This window comes from Scardinius erythrophthalmus, assembly GCF_964197995.2.
Source record: "Scardinius erythrophthalmus genome assembly, chromosome: 1".
Classification (NCBI taxonomy): domain Eukaryota; kingdom Metazoa; phylum Chordata; class Actinopteri; order Cypriniformes; family Leuciscidae; genus Scardinius; species Scardinius erythrophthalmus.
Genome location: NC_138221.1, coordinates 12497973 through 12516209, shown reverse-complemented (window position 1 = coordinate 12516209; position 18237 = coordinate 12497973). Strand labels below are relative to the sequence as shown.

The 18237-nt window shown below is 39.3% G+C and overlaps 1 protein-coding gene across 1 annotated transcript; it reads left to right on the top strand.

The window, feature by feature from the left end:
- The first annotated feature begins 3826 nt into the window (after window positions 1-3826).
- LOC308686995 (uncharacterized protein) lies at window positions 3827-16207 on the top strand. The gene is made up of 18 exons (XM_081359159.1): window positions 3827-3852; window positions 6775-6800; window positions 7506-7627; window positions 7760-7792; window positions 7908-7997; window positions 8110-8181; window positions 8386-8474; window positions 8562-8664; window positions 8964-9063; window positions 9441-9466; window positions 9542-9569; window positions 9966-10013; window positions 12274-12303; window positions 12449-12496; window positions 13230-13277; window positions 13368-13422; window positions 15362-15491; window positions 15625-16207. Exons 2-17 carry the CDS (start codon window positions 6794-6796, stop codon window positions 15405-15407), a joined length of 945 nt encoding a protein of 314 aa, XP_081215285.1. The 5' UTR covers window positions 3827-3852; window positions 6775-6793; the 3' UTR covers window positions 15408-15491; window positions 15625-16207.
- Window positions 16208-18237: the final 2030 nt, after the last annotated feature.

Genomic DNA, 18237 nt, shown 5'->3' with positions numbered 1-18237 from the left:
AAGAACGAGCAGAGAGAGAGAGAGACGGTCGCGCGCGCGCTCTCTTTCTCTCTTCGGAGCCAGGCGAAAAGACTTCACCGTCTCCAAACTATAAGCGCTGTCTTGCTCTCTCTCTCCCTCGCACATATTAATCAAAATAAATCGACACGGTGATAAAAGGTCGGAAGACCAAAGTTTCATGTGGAGCATTCGGAGATTTTTTTTCCTTACCGCTGGGTGTGAATTGTGCTAAATAAGTTGTTGCCTTATCTATTCTCTGAAATATTCTCTGAAAAGCGTCCCAGACATTCAGCTGACATAAAACAACACTTTAATTAAACGAAAAAAACTATCCAGTGATGAAATGTTTTCTGTCTTGACACAAATCTTGGATGTCCATGTCCTAACTGCTTGGATAATCACACAACGCGCATGACACTCCTTTGAACGATTCATTTTAATGAACTGATCTTTCCAACAGTGAACTCAGCAGACGTCTGAATCGGTGTATAACTAATCAGTAACACTTTACAATAACGTTCTATTTATTACATAAAAAGTACAGTTTGCTTACTCAAGCTTTAAAATAAATAAAAACCCTTGTTTTTTTGTTTTTTTTTTAAAGCATATGACTACATTTTTCCACACAGTGCTATCAAGAATCGATAAGAGAATCGTTAAAGAATCGGATCGATAATCAGAATCGTCAGTGGCATTATATTATTGATAAAATCTTATAATTTCCCATCCCTATGTGAAGACGGTAAAATTATAATCAAACATTAAAGAACATGCATGTTTTTTTAATAGTTTTTTTAGAGTTAAAAGTTTAAAATATTTTGCTAACATGAGGTCTTGTCACTGTCAGTCTTTTTACATCAGTGCAAAACTAGGGTATACAGATTTAGACCATCAGATTCAGCATGCATTGATTAATCCCATGGCATGTAGCAAAAAAAAAAAAAAAAAAAAAGGTGCGACCAAATCATGCTGGTGCGACCAACTGAGAAAGTTGGTAGCACCAGTGCAAGTGGGTCTTGAGATTGATCATACTTGTCTAGGTGGGTCCTAGAATGAAAAAGTTCGGGAACCCCTGTTGTAGAACACACAAATTGGTTACCTATAATCCTATTGGGTGCTGCCTGAGCTGTCTGCAGGTGGGAATTTTCTCAAGTGGGGCTCGATGCAGAGCCAAGTGGGAGGAGCTAGAGCTCCAGCCCCTCCCCTCGCTGGATTTAGTGGGCGGGGCCGCGCATGCGCAGGTAAACTTTCTCGCTATCAAAGAGTTACGTCACGATCTTTTCCCGCAGCGTTGCATTCCAGGAAGGCGCCGCCATTTTAGGTGGTAACTCTATCAGTTGATCAGTTGCCATGGTTACTTCTACAGTGAGGCCAAGATAAATAGCAAAAGAGAGAGAAAAGATCAGTTTGATATGCGTTTGCATTTTAGCGATATTCCACAGTTTCTTGGGAAGATATGGAGAAGGAAAAAGCTTAAATAAACGGCCTATCACGTTAATGACGTAGCCTACGACATTGCCAGAATGTACGATCTGTCCGCACACGGCAGGTCCAAAATGCACATCCAATATCAGATTTATTTCCACATATAAATAAAACAAATAAAGGCCCTATTTTTAAATATATTTTATATAGTCCTATAATGTTTTTTATATAGGCTAATATATTAAAATGTATATTTGTTAATAGGCTATCTTCATAATTAAACAAAAACACATCTAACATAACATAACCTGAGTTGTTCATTTTTTTCAATATGTTCTTATTTATTTCATTAACGAAATATCAATCTTCGTCTTTATACCAGAAGATAGCCTACAAAAATCTTCAAGATAGCCTACAGTATAACGGATTATCACCTTATAAACAGTCCTTTGTGGAATAAGGCCTGCTATATAGAAATAGCATAGCCTTTTATAGCATCTTAATTTAAACTTTATTTTGTTATTAGGTTAATAAAATGCTAACTCGTCTAATGTAATGTAAAGAGCTGGATACTAATACTTAAATAGGCTTTATGTCATTAGATAAGGCCATCTAATTTGATTAGAGTTGATAGACTAAATATTTTTAACGTTAGTCATTCATTTAGCCTAAGCAATTACTATATCGCATTAATCCATCCTGGGTGCAGTTCAAGCAAGCACCGGCAAAAGTAGGCTAATGATAATAAATGTGTCTGAAAAAAATAACGAAGCATTTTCATTATGTATTAATAGGCTGTGTACAGTAGGCTATCATAACACTGAACAATTCAACATAAATCTGGGGTAGCCTAGTGTCTCAACTCTCCCCCACTGGCCACCCCGCACATTTCTTTTGCATTTACCTTGCATGACACAATACCATGAAATATTTTTTAATAAGTTTTTAGAGCACAGAATAGCCTAATGTTTGATGCATCCGTTGTTCAAATTGCAGGGGACACAATATGTAGGCTATGCACAGTAAAAATTTAACATGAATGTCCATTGGGGGCTATTGCTTGAACGTAGAAGTTGCCTATGATAAAGACATGATAGCCTATAGGCCTACTAGCATATAGGATCGAGCTGTAGCCTATGATGCATTTGCACAATGATAACATAAAAACAGTTACCAATAGGATACTCTGCTCATTTCGTTATTTCAGGTTAGAAGCCAACAGGAAGAATTTCCATCGGAGTAACCCCGGCGACAGCTGACAGCCCCAGACCCAGACCCAGACCAGACCCCTCCCCAACACACACACACACACACACACACACACACACACACACACTCACTCACCCTCACACACACTCACCCTCACCTGTACAATTGTTCAGTTAAAATAAAATCTTTGGTCCTTACAATTTCTCACTTGTCTTCTATGGCTGTTTTCTTTTGGTAAAAAAAGTAAAAAACCATAAAAGTCCCATAAACGTTCCGAAAGGCCGCTGTTGGTCATGTGAACGTCCTTTTGAACGTCCGGAGGAGGAAGGGGACGTTCGGGGGGACGTTCGCACAGGCCATTTAGGGGACGTTCTGGGGACCTTTTTTTGTTAGCTGGGTAGCACCTCCATCCCCAGCATCAGCAGCACCACCTCCATCCAGGCGCGCTGGAAGCTGTTTCATGCGAACGGGGCTGAGGGCTGGGTTGGAAAATATGTGACGTCATTATGTTGTGGCTGACAAGGTCACGTAAATGCGGTGGACAAAAAATAAATAGGGGTGCACTATCTAAGCTTTTACATTGCCTTTTAAGTCTAGTAATTTACATAATCAAGCAGACGCTTTTGTCCAAAGCAGCTTTAAAAGTGAGGAAAACAACGAAACCGTTATAAAGATAAAATAATAAATAGATACAAAGTTTCAACCGTTTTTAGAAACAAACACAAACACACACACACACAGTGTGAGTAATGTTCTTATTAGGTGTTTACGCGTTTGTCACAGAAACGATAAATATTTAATCATAATCACGACAAATATTAGAGAAAAATACAATATGATGTATGCCAGCATCTTGCGCATCAAAACAAACTTGTCCTTCGATCACGGTTGAACTCGCACTAGATCCAGCAAGGGTGAGCTAGACCTCTAGCTGCAGCGAATCCCCGCTCACTAAATCCAGCGAGGGGAGGGGCTGGAGCTCCAGCGAGGGGAGGGGCTGGAGCTCTAGCTCCTCCCATTTGGCTCTGCATCGAGCACCATCTCAATTTTCTTGACTCAAAGTTGTCCTGAGGGCAGAAACGTTTGTGATTGGTTCAATATGACAACCAATCGCAAGAGGGGAGAGAATTGCAGAGGCGGGGCCACCATTTCCAATCTCAACCGTCAAAATCCCTCCGTGGTGCGCAGGCAAGAGGAACTGGTGGTTATCATTTCAAAGTAAGTTTTTTAAAAACAAAAACGTAATATTCTCGAAAATGGAGCATTGTATGTGCAACGGAACAATGTGTATTCAAACCGAACGGTTCATTGGACCATTTTTCCTGCCGACCAAAATTTCGTTATTTTCAGATGAGCACGCTCATAATGTAAGAGATGCCGGCGCGACCACAACATTGCCCAACATCAAATGGCAAACGTAATGCAAGTGGAACGAAACTGCTCGTTATTGTGTGGTTGAAGGACCGTTTATCAGTTTGGACCAAAGCAGCGCGAGCCGATCGTGATCATGCGACACTGTTACTACACAGCGCTAATAAGAGATCCAGTAATGAAAGCATTTGAATTCGCCACAGAAGTAATAACATCGCTGCGAGATCTAACGTTAGTGAGAAACATTCTCATTTCTCCGTTATTAACGGATCAATAATGCTTTCAAGTAACATTACGCCGGTTTTATTTTGACATTGTGAATACAATTGCTGATCTCAAATGTTAATCTGAACTAAAAATAAACCTTTAACTACTACAATATTACATTTCATTTTTTCCAATGAGCTTTTTTTGTTTTATATGCTCAATGTTAAATTTATAAATTTAGTTACATTTATAAATTTGGCTTTTCTTCATGACTGTTTAGTCTCATCTGGTCCCAGGGCAGAGACCATTATTTTCCACAATTTTGTCTCAGGGCAGGTGAATCCCTCCTCCTGGTCTCAGGGCAGAAGTCAGTCTAATTTATAAATTTGGCTTTTCTTCATGACTGTTAGTATCATCTGGTCCCAGGGCAGACAGATATTTTTAGATTTTGGCTTTTCTTCATGACTGTTAGTATCATCTGGTCCCAATTAAGGCAGAGACTGTTTCCTATGGAATGCCAAAGCTGACTTTATTTTAAATAAATAAATAAATGCATAAATATACGAAGAAATGTAAAAGAGCAAAAATACATAAATATACAAAGAAATGTAAAAAAGTACAAATAAATTAGTATTTATACTTTTAATTCCTTAAAATATAATATTCCTTATTCCTATATAAAATTTTATTTTTTCACACATTTATTTATTTCAACTTATTTATTTCCACAAGATTTATTTATACAAGGTGTCACTGTGGCCTCAAAGCTTCAGCACTGCCACTCTGAGCTCGATTGCTGATGTGATGTCTGAGGTAAAACAAATAAATAAATGTGGAAATAAATAAATGTGGAAATAAATAAATGTGGAATTAAATAAATGTAGAAATAAATAAAAGTGTGAAAAATACAATTATACATAAAGTAATAAAAGTATAAATACTCATTTATTTGTACTTTTGATGAAGACTATAGCTGTCTTCTCTGGTCTCAGGGCAGAAGTGGTCTCAGGGCAGGACGGTGAATCCCTCCTGGTCTCAGGGCAGAAGTCATATTTTTCTCTTCTCAGGGCAATATAGTTGGACAAAAGGGAGTCAACTGTCTTTTCTGGTCTCAGGGCAGAAGTGGTCTGAGGGCAGGTGAATCTCTCCTGGTCTCAGGGCAGAAGTCATATTTTTCTCTTCTCAGGGCAATATAGTTGGACAAAAGGGAGTCAGCTGTCTTCTCTGGTCTCAGGGCAGAAGTGGTCTGAGGGCAGGTGAATCTCTCCTGGTCTCAGGGCAGAAGTCATATTTTTCTCTTCTCAGGGCAATATAGTTGGACAAAAGGGAGTCAACTGTCTTCTCTGGTCTCAGGGCAGAAGTGGTCTGAGGGCAGGACGGTGAATCTCTCCTGGTCTCAGGGCAGAAGTCATATTTTTCTCTTCTCAGGGCAATATAGTTGGACAAAAGGGAGTCAGCTGTCTTCTCTGGTCTCAGGGCAGAAGTGGTCTCAGGGCAGGACGGTGAATCCCTCCTGGTCTCAGGGCAGAAGTCATATTTTTCTCTTCTCAGGGCAATATAGTTGGACAAAAGGGAGTCAGCTGTCTTCTCTGGTCTCAGGGCAGAAGTGGTCTCAGGGCAGGACGGTGAATCCCTCCTGGTCTCAGGGCAGAAGTCATATTTTTCTCTTCTCAGGGCAATATAGTTGGACAAAAGGGAGTCAGCTGTCTTCTCTGGTCTCAGGGCAGAAGTGGTCTGAGGGCAGGTGAATCTCTCCTGGTCTCAGGGCAGAAGTCATATTTTTCTCTTCTCAGGGCAATATAGTTGGACAAAAGGGAGTCAACTGTCTTTTCTGGTCTCAGGGCAGAAGTGGTCTGAGGGCAGGTGAATCCCTCCTGGTCTCAGGGCAGAAGTCATATTTTTCTCTTCTCAGGGCAATATAGTTGGACAAAAGGGAGTCAACTGTCTTCTCTGGTCTCAGGGCAGAAGTGGTCTGAGGGCAGGACGGTGAATCTCTCCTGGTCTCAGGGCAGAAGTCATATTTTTCTCTTCTCAGGGCAATATAGTTGGACAAAAGGGAGTCAGCTGTCTTCTCTGGTCTCAGGGCAGAAGTGGTCTCAGGGCAGGACGGTGAATCCCTCCTGGTCTCAGGGCAGAAGTCATATTTTTCTCTTCTCAGGGCAATATAGTTGGACAAAAGGGAGTCAGCTGTCTTCTCTGGTCTCAGGGCAGAAGTGGTCTGAGGGCAGGACGGTGAATCTCTCCTGGTCTCAGGGCAGAAGTCATATTTTTCTCTTCTCAGGGCAATATAGTTGGACAAAAGGGAGTCAGCTGTCTTCTCTGGTCTCAGGGCAGAAGTGGTCTGAGGGCAGGACGGTGAATCTCTCCTGGTCTCAGGTCTGCACTGATCCCAGGCTACCCTGCCCTGGCTTAGAATTAGTTTGAGGCCAGTGTCTTTTCCTCCATTTAAGTTTTGCCTCAGGGATGTAAGTATCATAGTTATAGGTTGTCATAAGTATCCAATTTAATGCTTCAGCAGAAATACATGTTTTTAATTTTTGTCTTTTGTCTTTGCCTGTAAAGGGAAACTTAACCAAGCCAAATGAACAGTAAGTTATTCAAAACTATTTTTTTCCTAATCTATGTTACTCATTGGCATCATCTGCATACATAATGATATAATTTGCATACATCTGACCAGGTAGAGCACATTCCGGTACTTTTTTTAGCTGGTGTTTTTAGAACGATTAGACACATGGGCAACACAAGCACTTGCCAGATTGTTTTTATGTAATAGGCCCATGATGAGGCTGTAACCTACCAAAAATTTGTGAAATAATGAGAAGTGCTGGCGCTGCTGTAACATTAAACATCATTGGCATGGCATTCAACACAACTAGGCTATTTATAAATTGTATAATATGTGGCCCCGACTTGCCTCAACATAGTACATGTGTCTAAAACTTTTGCCCATATGCTCTAGTTGCCCGTTTCAGCCTAGTGTGACATCACTAACTCACAGATAAGCACTTGAAACAGAGCGCTGTTAGACTGTGTATTTTGATGGTTATCACCAAAACAACGTGTGAAACCAACACATTCAGAAGTCGGCAAAAAGTCGCTAGTCGATAAATGTGAATTTTAGTCGCCAAAGATTATAAAAATCGTGGGGAAAAAACTAATTCGCCAAATTGCCAGCACTACTTTAAAGTAGTTTTGTATGCTACATGTAATAGTTGATTGGATTACATTTGTGCCTGTTAGCCTAAGTAAGGTGACTTATTTTGGGACTTTTATTTTCTTCACCCATGCAGACTTAGAAACACTGAAGTCCCAAGGACTTCATAGTGAAGATGTCCTTGGGACAATTGGGCCTTTCCAAATCTTTCTGGGTAGTTTGGAGGCCCTTTTAGGCCCATTTGAACTTCCAGATGAGGTAATTTTCTATTTCTTTAAAAAAATTATCCTCTTCCCCTTCACCTTGACTCTATTGTGATTTATTGCAGTTTATATATATATATGTATATTATATAATTTTATATAATTTTTTTATGTATTACTTCCCCAGGTAATGGATGCCTTATTTTACGTCATGAGCAGGGTAACTCATACCTTTTTACAAAACTCACTCACTCACTCACTCACATACATACATACAATTCAAATATAGATTTAACATGATTTAATGACTTAAACCATTTCTCTCCCTCGCTTAGAGCCAGCCTGGGACAGAGGCAATTAATAGTCAGGCTATGTGCCTGATTTTGGAGGGCAGCTCTAGGGCTAGGAGTACTTATTTCTTAAAAGTAAGAGTTATGTAAATGTTTAAAGTTATTGTTCAGTGGCAGTGCTGCTGAACACATTAGGTGTCAAGTTTATTTATGTTTGTTCATGAATGTTTTCTTCTTTTCCTGTCAGAAAAACATTCTTAAAGGAGCCAGTGCCATCTTCGGGCCCTACTTGCTGGGAGAGTGCCACTGGACCCTCTTTGTAGGTTGCTGTTAGGTTATGCAGAGACTATTATTCGCTAAATAGCATCACACTAGTCATTATTGTTGCTGTTGTGTCATTCTCATTTGTGTTGTATGAGCTGTTAGTGCTTCACATTTTAAAATAATTTCAATCATTTTCAACACAGATTGGTTGAAATTCTCCTTCAAACCTTTCTCATATGTTTTCCCATCTTTTGTATAGCATTGCAACTTGAAAGAGGGAACTATCACCTACATCGACTCCTTGGGGGAGCAACCACAGCGTTGCTTCCAAATAATGGAAAATTGGAGGTACAAGGTTTTTGTATTGCTCTATAAAATGAGATAATGAAAATTCAGCAGAGATCTCCTTCACAATTATTTTCTCTAATCTTTCAGCTTATTTGCTGCTAGCAGAGGCTGCCAAGGGCCCTGGAAGATGATGAAGAGGGACCATGACTTACAAAACGACGCTTTGTCATGTGGGGTGTTCTCACTAATGGTACAGTTTGGTCGTTTTCTGCATAATGTTTCTGTTTTCTTTTGAAAATATAAATATTTTTAGTTTTCACTTTAGAGCAATTTTGAATGAAAGTTTCAGATCAAATATTAATGGATTTTTGACATGGACACAGTACTACCTTCAGCACACGATACAGGAATCATGATCATATAATTATTAAATGAGCCCCATAATCTTCTCTTGTAATATAGTCCAAAAATTTTTTACCACAATTTGTTGTTCACATTTATTATAAGTTACATTATTTCATTAAAATAGACTTTCTGTTGCTCTTTTAGTTTGCAGAAATGATCCTCCAGGGACAACAAGGGCACCTCCAATGCCTCCCTATCGCTCAAGAGCGGGAGAGACTTGGGACTTTGTTGTTCAACTCCCTTGGTAAGTAGTAGACATATGTATGGTATGGGTGCTCCTTATTGAGCTCTGCTGGCTACCTGTAGCTGCCTGCATTAAGTTTAACTTACTGATGATTTGGAGTGGTAGCTTTAACTTGTAAATTCGGAGGATGTCATACTTCGGAGTACATTGTTACTACATCATTTCAAGCATAAAATATGACATTAAGTTTATGTTCAAAATCAGATGCTATTTATTTACGATCTTTCTTAGAAGGATGAGGTGAATACACTGTCTTGGTTCTACGCACATTGAAATAAGCATGCAGAATGAATCATTATTTTCATGATTATTATTTGGTTTTTGAAACATTATAATAACATTAAAATGACATTAAGAAACATGTTCATTTCTTTTAGATACGAAGACTCTAAGAAGAAAAAAGGCAAGGGTTAATGATCAAAATATACATACTGTTTCTCAACACATTGTATACTTAATGTTTTTTTCTCTTTTCTAGGGAAAAATCGCCAAGTCTAAAAATACAGGTAAGAACAGCCACAGACTGGGATTCATTTTAGGTGTATTGAGATTCTAGGCAATTCTGTTTGGTAAGTAGGGCTGATGTATGTAGACAAGCTACAACCAAACCTAGTATAATTGTTAATGTTAAGTAAATTTGTACCAATGTTGTTCCAAGACTGGTTCTGCTCTTGATTAGCTTAGGTACACACACACACACACACACACACACAGACACAGTCTTAAATACAGTAGATGGTGATCAGCATTCGAGTCACTCACTCACAACATACATGTAGGGATCTTTTCAGTAAGCAATTGTGTCTTTGATGTATTAACTTTGCTGTTAGGAAAGTACAGAGATCTTTCTTTTGAAACAGTTTGTTCCCTGAATGCTGTTCTCTGATTGGTCTTATATATAGTAGATGGTGGCCTTGCACAGGAATCTGAGTCCACGGAGGGTGAACAAGGTAGGAAGATACTTTATTTATGGTCAGCATTCGAGTCACTCACTCACAACATACATGTAGGGATCTTTTCAGTAAGCAATTGACCTTTCGCCGAGCCCCGCCCCCCTTAGTTACTGTTGCTACGTCCGACAAACAAATGGTCAAACACAACCAGCGCGACGGGAAGAGGTATACCCGTGCGTGTCAGTGACCATTTTTGGAGCAATACCTCCGCGATATCCTCCAGATCGAGGCAAAAGGGGTTACAGTATGCAGTGGAGGGATATATTCAAAATATAAAAATACGCAATGAAGGAGACACGACTACTATCTACGTCTCTATCGAGGCTAATGCTTAACTTACCGGTGTTCATACACATCATTTGTGATATGACAAAGAACAAGAAAACAAGTGTTTAAAAGCATTGAAAGACACTGTTGAAACTGTTGTGTTTTTGTGTGAAAGAAAAAACTCTCTGAAAATAAAAGTGCTGTCAGCAATAATTTCTTATGTGTGTTTTTTCGCATAACACACTATGACAAAAATTTTAAATGCTGCAAAACACATGGGAGTTATATTCTCGATGCTGTAGTTTATCTGATCAGTCACAGTATATCATTAATCAAGCTTAATTTGACTTTTCAACTACAATTAGGCAGGGTGAACTGAAAGCTTTTACAATCTTTTAGCTATAACTTATATCATTGACAAAAGTACGTGGTGCATTTTCTTCCAAAAATGATTTTCTTTCTCAAATTCATGCTTCAAGTTGACAACGCACAATAAACGAAATCACACAATGGGCCCTATTTTAACGATCTGAAACGCAAGTGTCAAAGCGCAAGTAACTTTGTGGGCGGGTCTTGGCGCTGTTGCTATTTTCCCGGCGGGATAAATGACTCTTGCGCCTGGCGCAAATCTAAAAGGGGTTGGTCTGAAGTAGCTTCATTATTCATAGGTGTGGTTTGGGCGTAACGTGAAATAAACCAATCAGAGCGACATCTCACATTCCCTTTGAGAGCAGGCGCGCTTGTTCTATAGCGGATTCCTATTATAATGCGGATTTGCCAGGCGCACGACAGGAGCGGTTCACAGCCGAGGAGACCGACGTTCCCGTCAGGGACATTGGGGATGGAGAAACACACCCAAATTAACATCGGTTAAACAGGCGTATGATAATTTGGGTAAATGTATAAGCTAGATGTATGCTTTTATAATAAACTATATCTATCTATCTATCTATCTATCTATCTATCTATCTATCTATCTATCTATCTATCTATCGTAATAATGTATGATTTGCAAAAATGATAACTGCTGCGTCTGTGTGTAGATGAGAGAATCAAAGTGTATGTGCGTTGTGCACACGCTACATTGATTATGGCCAAGCATGCGCCCTTAAAATAGCATATGAATAACATGTGCAACGCGCCACTGACTTTAAACTGTTTTTTTTTGGTCAGTGGCGGAATTGTTTTCTAAACCTGTAAAATAGCATGAGGGAACGTTTGCGCCGGAACACGCCTCCTCTTTGCGCTGAACCGCCCCGGGGAGCGCAAGTGTATTTCTTAGTTAACCGACGTGCTTCTGTGGAGGGAAAAGTCCGCTTTGCGCGGGTGCAAAATAGGAATGATACATGCGTACGTGTACAAAGTCAATTGCGCTGGGTGCAAGATAGGGCACAATAACTGTTTAACCAGACATAGCCTTAATTTGCATCTAAATAACTTTCATTGCTTGTCTTTCATAATGCACTTACTATAATATTTATTAGGGGGACAACAGATCATAAAACTCGCGGTTCAGACAATATTATGTTTTTTGAGTAACAGATAGGATAGTTTTTCAGATCAGAAAAACAAAACAAAAAAACTTTAAGTAGCCATCGACACCACAGCCAGCAGACGTATTTATGCTTCGTAATGTTCGACACATTTAACTGGGAGTGGGGCCGTCCACACTGTTTTATCCATTGTAGGCATCGCTCACGTTGTGTTTTCGGCTTTGGGAATGGAAAGAACACAACTCCTCCAGACAATCTCTCGGGGTATCTAGTGTCCGATTTACAAACGCCGTGGGCGCACGCTTCAACACCATCTTGCTATGATGTGTGATTGGACAATGGCCGTTAAGGGGGAGGGGCCGGCGAAAGGTCAATTGTGTCTTTGATGTATTAACTGATCCACATAGCACTGCTTTTTAGGTAAGAAATATACAAACACACACAGCCCACCTGAAGATCTTTCATGTAGGCATTTGTTTTCTTTTATGTTTGGACAGATCAACCTGTTGGAGAGCACCCATGTGCAGGTAAAAAAAAATATAGAGAACACACACACACATACGCACCTTTCCTCTGCCACCAACAGCACATTGCTGTTAGGAAAGTACAGAGATCTTTCTTTTGAAACAGTTTGTTCCCTGAATGCTGTTCTCTGATTGGTCTTATATATAGTAGATGGTGGCCTTGCACAGGAATCTGAGTCCACGGAGAGTGAACAAGGTAGGAAGATACTGTATTTATGGTCAGCATTCGAGTCACTCACTCACAACATACATTTAGGGATCTTTTCAGTAAGCAATTGTGTCTTTGATGTATTAACTTTGCTGTTAGGAAAGTACAGAGATCTTTCTTTTGAAACTGTTTGTTCCCTGAATGCTGTTCTCTGATTGGTCTTAAAGGAGAACTCCGGTCAATTTTAACATTGAGCTAATTTTTTTGTAAATTTGGAGTGCTGTCAGTACAGAGAACAACGACAAAAATCGGTGTTGCCTACACCGTGTTATCCTCTTTTTAAAATTTGCACCCTGTTGACTTCAATGGGGCAAGTTTTAAACCTGCTTTTATCCTCTTAACATCCTTGATGTGTCATTACAAGTGCACAGCCAATGTGAGTGATTCCTTCAGAGTGAACACGGGTTGAATCTGACTGCAGTAGATGTGAAAGATATGAATAAAAGTGAAGTTAATTCAGCCAGCGCTCATACCTATATTTACATCCTGTTTTCGGTCAAAGGCCATACTAGTCGATTGTCGAGTTCACGCGCATAGGTTTAGTTACCTATGATCACGCGCGTGAACTCAACAATCGATTACTATGGCCTTCGACCGAAAACAGGATGTAAATATAAGTATTTGCGCTGGCTTAAATAACATAATTTTTATCCAAAAATATTTTTATTACAAAAAAATTAGCTCAATGTTAAAATTCACCGGATTTCTCCTTTAAATATAGTAGATGGTGGCCTTGCACAGGAATCTGAGTCCACAGAGGGTGAACAAGGTAGGAAGATACTGTATTTATGGTCAGCATAGTTTTGGCCATGAAATGAGTTGACAATAAAATAAAAACAATATTTTTTCACTTCTACAGTATTATTCGAAGTGGAGAGTGTTCTCCGGTTACCTGACGGGACCAAGGCCAAAAGGTAACTTTGTATGTCATTACCATCAATATTTCATACATTTACATAATTCTTCTCTAAGCAATTAATAGTTCCAAACAATAACTGTGCACAGGTCTACACATTGCACGATTACCACCTTATAGTGCGGAAAATACGGTATATTAGACTGGGTATAACCCTCGGTGTTGCACGCTATTATATTTAAATTTAAATTTGTTCTGCAGTTATGTCTGGCCCTGAGAAATTACCTTCTTGGGAGGTACTAACGAACGTAGACAATCGAAAAATGTTTCTGTGTACAAGGGAGGAACGCGTTTGGCTCGGTATGTTTTCAAAGTCCGGAACTGTGATTGTGCGGGGTCACACTTACTGTATGAAATGAAGTGGGTGGGGCTGGTAACTACTGTAGGCTATCAGAAGTACACAGAAGGAATTTTTAAGCAGAAATCTGTTTCTCTACAGACAATTACTAATTTCCCAAATTTAGGTAAACTCTTGCTGTAAGGACAGGTGCATATCATATTCCTAAGCCTTTACAAAAGCTCATAACAGCCTCTTACATGGCTCATCATGCTAACATGGCACAAAATTCCTACATGCAGCACCTTTGCTGTGGAATAAATCTTTAAAAGTCCCCAGCTTCCACCTAGATATACTGGGCCAAAGTCAGTAATACTGAGTCATGTCTTAAGAAGCTGTTAGGAATAAGTTATTTAAAACCCTTTTTAAGGTGTCATGTATGTGTTCTCCTGTACCTAAAGTGTTACCTACCAACATTTCTACAAGGTAGAAGATTGTTTTAACTCTTTATGCCTGCTTAAAATCTCCACTGATATTGCAGATATAAAGTGACTAGGGAGGAACTGGTTAGAAGGTGTGGGCCACCAGAGGGCTATTCGCCCAATGCTCTGGTGGCCTACTTAAGGAAAGGCAAGAGCCAAAAAGAGGCGGTCATGGCCAAGTTGCACGACTCACAGGTGGAGCCAGGACCACGAATCAGGTTGTCAACAAGTGTCAGCAAGTTGTGTGAAGGTAACTGAGGTCTAGAGGTTAAGAACATGATGTGCAAGAGTTTAAGGGCAGTGGACCACCCATCACTTCACACAGCTGGTATAAGAATCTTTTCTTAATAGTCTGGCTAGGCGGAAATCTTTGTTACCATTAAGATTTTGGTAATTTTGCACTATTTTGGCAGGATGTGAAGGCATTGAAATTAGTTCTCGTTACGCACAATACAAACACATTGCCAGAAATAACTATTCTGCATGACATTGGGCAGTGATTTTAATTTTTTTTTACCTTGAGTACCACCTCAGAAAATATTAGGCTTTTCCAATACCACCATCTTACACTTTACAGCAGTATGGCATGCAATCGGGGTGAAATTGCAACCTCACTGTGATGTCAAATCATAAGAATGAATAAGACAAATAGCAAAAATATTTTTTAATTTTCAAATCTTGTTTTACAAGTTTTATTATTTATTGTGATTATTGCATCATTGACCTAATCAATTAGAAGTTGCCACCAACACGGATGCACATAGATTATTAACTCTGATCTATATGTTTTTGGTTGCAGAAAACAGTGAGATAGGAGGTTGGGAAAACATCTTTTGTTTATAGACGCTATCTCGTTATCGTGTCTTATGTCTCTGTAAGATGTTAGCCCACTTAAATGAAGATTCTGGGATAAGTAGGCTCAGAAAGAATCTACCTTTGTATTACTGAGAGGTCTTGAATTAACAGGACTTACCTCTTCCCCAAGTAACATTATAGGCTGTAATTATGAAATTTTCATAGATCTTATCAACTAGGTGGACTCATCATCAAGGCACTTTCACATGTTGATCAGAACTTTTTTTGGAATGACTGAATCTTGTTTCTGTCCTTAACAGTCTATACTCCATTCTTAGTTTGACAAAAATATAATTTTTTTGTACTCTCTTGTGTATTTGTAGAAGAATGTCTGGCCCTTGCAGAGGATGTAAATTACATGGGTTTTAAATACCTACCAATTCAAAAAATTGGCCAGGCTTGCCTGGAGGAGGACCCACATCTTGAGGCCATCGTCAAGGCCCAACACTGCAGGTTCATTGATCTGTTGTTACCAATGCCAGTATGCAAGATTAAAAAGGCTTAGATCTACATATGCATTATTGTATTACATCACCTCTACCACTGTTCTTTATGTCAATAACATCTGTTTTTAACACTTTTGCAGGCAGACACTAACAAGGATAAAGACCGCGATGGAGGCCAACTGGTCCTATTACAACCTCGCTACGCATGGCCTTGGGCCAGAAATGTTGAAGGGTGCGTTTTCTTTAATTGATGCGTGCCTGGTCGAGGCAGAGAACCTCCACTGCCTCCAGAAGTAAATAAAGCATGTCAATTTTAAAGTGGTATCTGCATTTATGGGTAGCCTTGACAAAGGAATAGTCTTTATGGTTTACTAAGTAAAACACTTTGCACTATATAGATGTGATTTAACCCTTGTGTTGACTTCGGGTGAAATTGACCCGTTTTCAATTTTTGTTTTATATCAGAAAATATGGGACGTAGAAATAAGCACTGAAAATGTGTAAAAGAAATAATTTAAAATGTTGGAAAAAGCAAAAACAAACTGAAAAAAATGGCTTCAAACGTTGAAGAAAGTGTTTTTTTTTTTTTGTGACAACACAAGGTTGAAAACATAATTTGCCAAATACATGTTAAGTTAAACCATAAGAATGTATGGAAAGTCTTGGTTTTGGACTGAGAATGTATCAAAGCATCAAAGTTATAAAGCAATTTTCTTTATTTGTAATTGTGAGTACATTTTTCTTGGGGATCAATACTTTTACTGAATTACGGGACCTGTGTACTTCACCACTCTGCTGGTGTAATTTACATTTCATATTGGTAAAACACTACTATTGCTTCTGCCATTAATGTAAGAAGTCTATATATTTCCCAAAACTTCATAAAACTTTGATTTAATTATCAGTATTTTATTTACCTTAACTACCAAGAAAATTCATCAACCAATCAAGACGGGCGCTTTCACATGCAAACAATGGCACCTCCAGAATAACAGAATTAAGTTCTTCTTGCTCTTCTTTTGCTTTTAAAGTTCTCAACTACTGCTCTCTGCAGTCTAGCTTTTTTAATTTTTTTACGGTAACCATGTAAAGGGGTAATTTTCCTTTTTCTGGACACAGCAGTGAATTTTCCAAAAGCCAGCTTGTGTGCTCTTTTGATGGTATTGTACAGTTCAGGGGTATGTTCAAATGCTTCGGACTTGCTCCACTCTAGTAGGTCTGATAACATGGACTGTATGGGAGGATTCCCATGGGAGGCTTCAGACACTTGTGCATTTTCTTTGGGGTCTGTGAGAATGTCTTGAGGCTTGAGGACATGTGTGACATGTATGCAAACACATCTTTCTCCAAAACTATTAGCAATGCATGTGCACAAAGTCGGAGTTTTCCTATTCACAATACTCATAGTCCCATCACTATTGAAGATGGTTATTTCATCTTCAGTCTGCTGGTAGAGACGGAGGCTGATGATTTCTAGCGCTTTATTATTACGCATTTTTTCAATGTCAATACCTCTCCTGCCTACCTCCATCTTCACCAAGAGAATATGTTTGCATATGTTTCCCATCCGGAAATTGGTGCATTCACACGTGAAGTGTAACAAGTTAACTTTGTAGGCTGTGTTGGTTGACTGTGACGGCACAAAGCACTGCCCCGCTTCTATGTCCAAATCTTTGCCCACACCATTTTTAAATAGCAGCGCAGCAGCCTGGTGAGCTGCAGAGCTGGATAATGTCAGTCGTCCTGCTTCGCTGAGGCCATCCATGTAGCTGCAGTAATGAAAAACAAGACACAAATTTGGAATTACAGTAAAATAGTAGCCTTTGCCTCAGATAGGACAGTGGGAAGCGACAGGGGACCAGTGTGTGAGAGTGTGCCCTAGCTAGCTTCAACACAGGTAAGTGCACCATCACAAACTTTTTAATGGCACACATTTTGCATATTCTGATTGGATGGCCAATAACTTATGCAATACCATAAACTCATAACCATTCTGTATATTGGCCCTTATTGTTGGATAGATTTTAGCTAAATGCAAGTTTCATTGTGTAGTCATATAGCCATGGTGATTGTTTTTTAGTGCAACAGCTCCATAAAAAATGAATTCACTGTTAAGACTGTGAGAGGGTGGCAAGCTTCATGAAAGTAGCTGCGTCTCATTTTATTTTATTCTATAACAGGCTGAAATAGCCATTTGGCAAAATCCACATTCCCTGTTAGATAGATTACTAACCTGTAATACTTTTCTACATCTCCACATAGCAAAAGCAGAAGTTGGTCGACTCTTCGGTTTGCCTGGCCTCGCAGAAACTGGTATTTCAACGTAAGGAAAAATCTTTAAGACAGAAAGGCATGAAAAACGTGAAAAGCTTGACAATTACAAATCTGACACCCACCATACCATTGGCTTCCTATCAAATTGGGAGAAAATAATTGAATAGCAATACAAAATAAACTATCAGTGTAAAACACTGATTCCTACATATTTTTTCTGACTTCAGTGAAACCTCGCTCATTCAACCTAAAGAGCTGCATTAACTGCTGATTTGGGGAATATGGGTTTTTCAGCTCATGGTAAACTTTGCCTCCCAATAGTCAGACCACGAGGTGAGCCGGCCTTGTGGTAAGACGTAACGTTCAGTGCATAGTAAGTCAGTGTTCAATATGTGGTATTAGATAGGCCCATGCCATTTTGACAAAAGCTAGTAGAGACTGGCACTATATTTGCATGCATAATTTTAGGAACATGATGT

What these genes read in the sequence shown, in the direction of transcription:
- LOC308686995 (XM_081359159.1), top strand. An exon ending in GTGGGGTGTTCTCACTAATG is followed by an intron (nt 8,665 to 8,963) that starts GTACAGTTTGGT and finishes TTGCTCTTTTAG; the next exon opens with TTTGCAGAAATGATCCTCCA. An exon ending in TGGAGAGCACCCATGTGCAG is followed by an intron (nt 12,304 to 12,448) that starts GTAAAAAAAAAT and finishes TCTTATATATAG; the next exon opens with TAGATGGTGGCCTTGCACAG.